We start from the raw sequence: 1,913 nt of genomic DNA on the forward strand, positions 1-1,913 counted from the left end.
TTTGGCAAAAAACATGGCAATATTTAGCAGATAGCATTCTTTACAATCAACGAATTGCACTAAAGTCTTCAGGCATGTTAATTATCTATTATAAATATAGATTTATACAATTATTATTTAAATACTATATAATTTATTGTTTTTGTATTTGTTAAGTATTATGTTCTTTCTTAAATTGTTTTTTACTTTTAATTTTTATGTAATGATTGTTTACATTTACATTATACTTTTTAAAGATTTATCTCTCAATGAAGAACAGGTCAAGAACCTGACATTGTTTGAAATTGAAAAGATTTTACTTCATAACAATTCCAGCGTAAAAAATTCACCACTATGCCTTACCCGGATAATGATTCTCTTGAATCTTCAAACAATCGTTTGATTAAGGAGGAGCTAGATTATAACATAGCTAATCTACGTGATGAGTTTCATCAACTTCTAACTGCTCTAACAAATGAGCAAAAAGGTGATTATGACGATATCATCACAGTTGTTGAAAATAACCGAGGTGGTGTGTTTTTTGTTTATGGGCATTGGCGGAACAGGTAAAACATTTCTATGGAAGACATTAGCTACATCAATAAGATCTAAAGGAGAAATTGTTTTAAACGTTGCTTCCAGTGGCATTGCGTCTTTACTTCTTACTGGTGATAGGACAACACACTATCGCTTTCAAATCCCTCTAATTATTAATGAATATTCTATTTGTCACATAAAACCAGACAATGATGTTTAATAAAAAGAGGCACCAATGGTTCATAGGCATGCATTTGAAGCATTGGATAGAAGTATGAACGATATTTTTTAATAGTCAAGGCATTAGTGACTCACAAATGCTTTTTGGTGGCAAGGTAGTTGTTTTTTGAGAAAATTTTAGACAAATTCTGCCGGTTATTCCCAACGCAAGTAGACAAGACATTGTTACTGCGTCGTTAAGTTCATCTTACATTTGGGAAAAATGCAAAGTCCTAAGGTTAACTAAGAACATGAGGTTAACTGTTGACAGTGAATCTTCTGAAATTGAACAGACAAAGGGTTTTTTCAAACTGGATTTTGGACTTAGGCTAAGGCAAGGTGGTAGTGTCAATGATGGTGAGGCAGTTGTTGATATACCTCATGATTTTCTCATTATCGACTCAATGGATCCTGTATCTGCATTATTCAATTTGTTTATCCTTCAATTCTTGTAAACATCTAGAATTCATCTTATTTTCCGGAAAGAGCAATTCTTGCACCAAAACATGAAGTCGTTCAAGAAATAAATGACCGTTTGATATCATTGTTCCCAGGAGACAAAAATGAGTAATTAAGTTCAGATAGCCTATATGAAACAGACCAACTTCACGACCAGTTTGATAAAACTTTGTACTCACCTAATGTCTTAAATGGTGTTAAATTATTAGGTTTACCAAACCATAAGATATTACTAAAAGTCGGTATTTCAATCATGTTACTAAGGAATATTGATCAGAAATATGGATTATGTAATGGAACTAGACTACGGGTGTTATCTTTGGGAAATCGGGCTATAGAAGCAGAGATTATATCTGGAACCAATATTGGAAGCCGAACATTTATTCCAAGAATGTCTTTGACACCTATAGACAAAAGAATTATTTCAAATGAGATAATTTCTAATTGTTGTATGTTTTGTCATGACCATAAATAAAAGTCAAGGACAGTCATTATCAAAGGTTAGTTTATTTGTAAAAAAACCGGTCTTCACCCGTGGTAAGACATATGTTGCTTTATCTAGAGTTAAAAACAGACAAGGTTTAAGAGTATTAATTATAGATGATGATGGTATAATTAACAATAGAACAAAAGAATGTTGTATATAAATAAGTAATTAATAATTTATGATACGTGATTGTTATTCTATTAATATTTTAACTACTTACCTTTCCATAATT

At 31.3% G+C, this 1,913-nt stretch overlaps 1 protein-coding gene across 1 annotated transcript; it reads left to right on the top strand.

The window, feature by feature from the left end:
• The first annotated feature begins 333 nt into the window (after window positions 1-333).
• Window positions 334-1,190, top strand: LOC112523762. The gene is made up of 2 exons (XM_025133441.1): window positions 334-545; window positions 878-1,190. Exons 1-2 carry the CDS (start codon window positions 334-336, stop codon window positions 1,188-1,190), a joined length of 525 nt encoding a protein of 174 aa, XP_024989209.1.
• Window positions 1,191-1,913: the final 723 nt, after the last annotated feature.

Source organism: Cynara cardunculus (assembly GCF_001531365.2).
Source record: "Cynara cardunculus var. scolymus isolate 2C chromosome LG 12, CcrdV1, whole genome shotgun sequence".
Taxonomy (NCBI): Eukaryota; Viridiplantae; Streptophyta; class Magnoliopsida; order Asterales; family Asteraceae; genus Cynara; species Cynara cardunculus.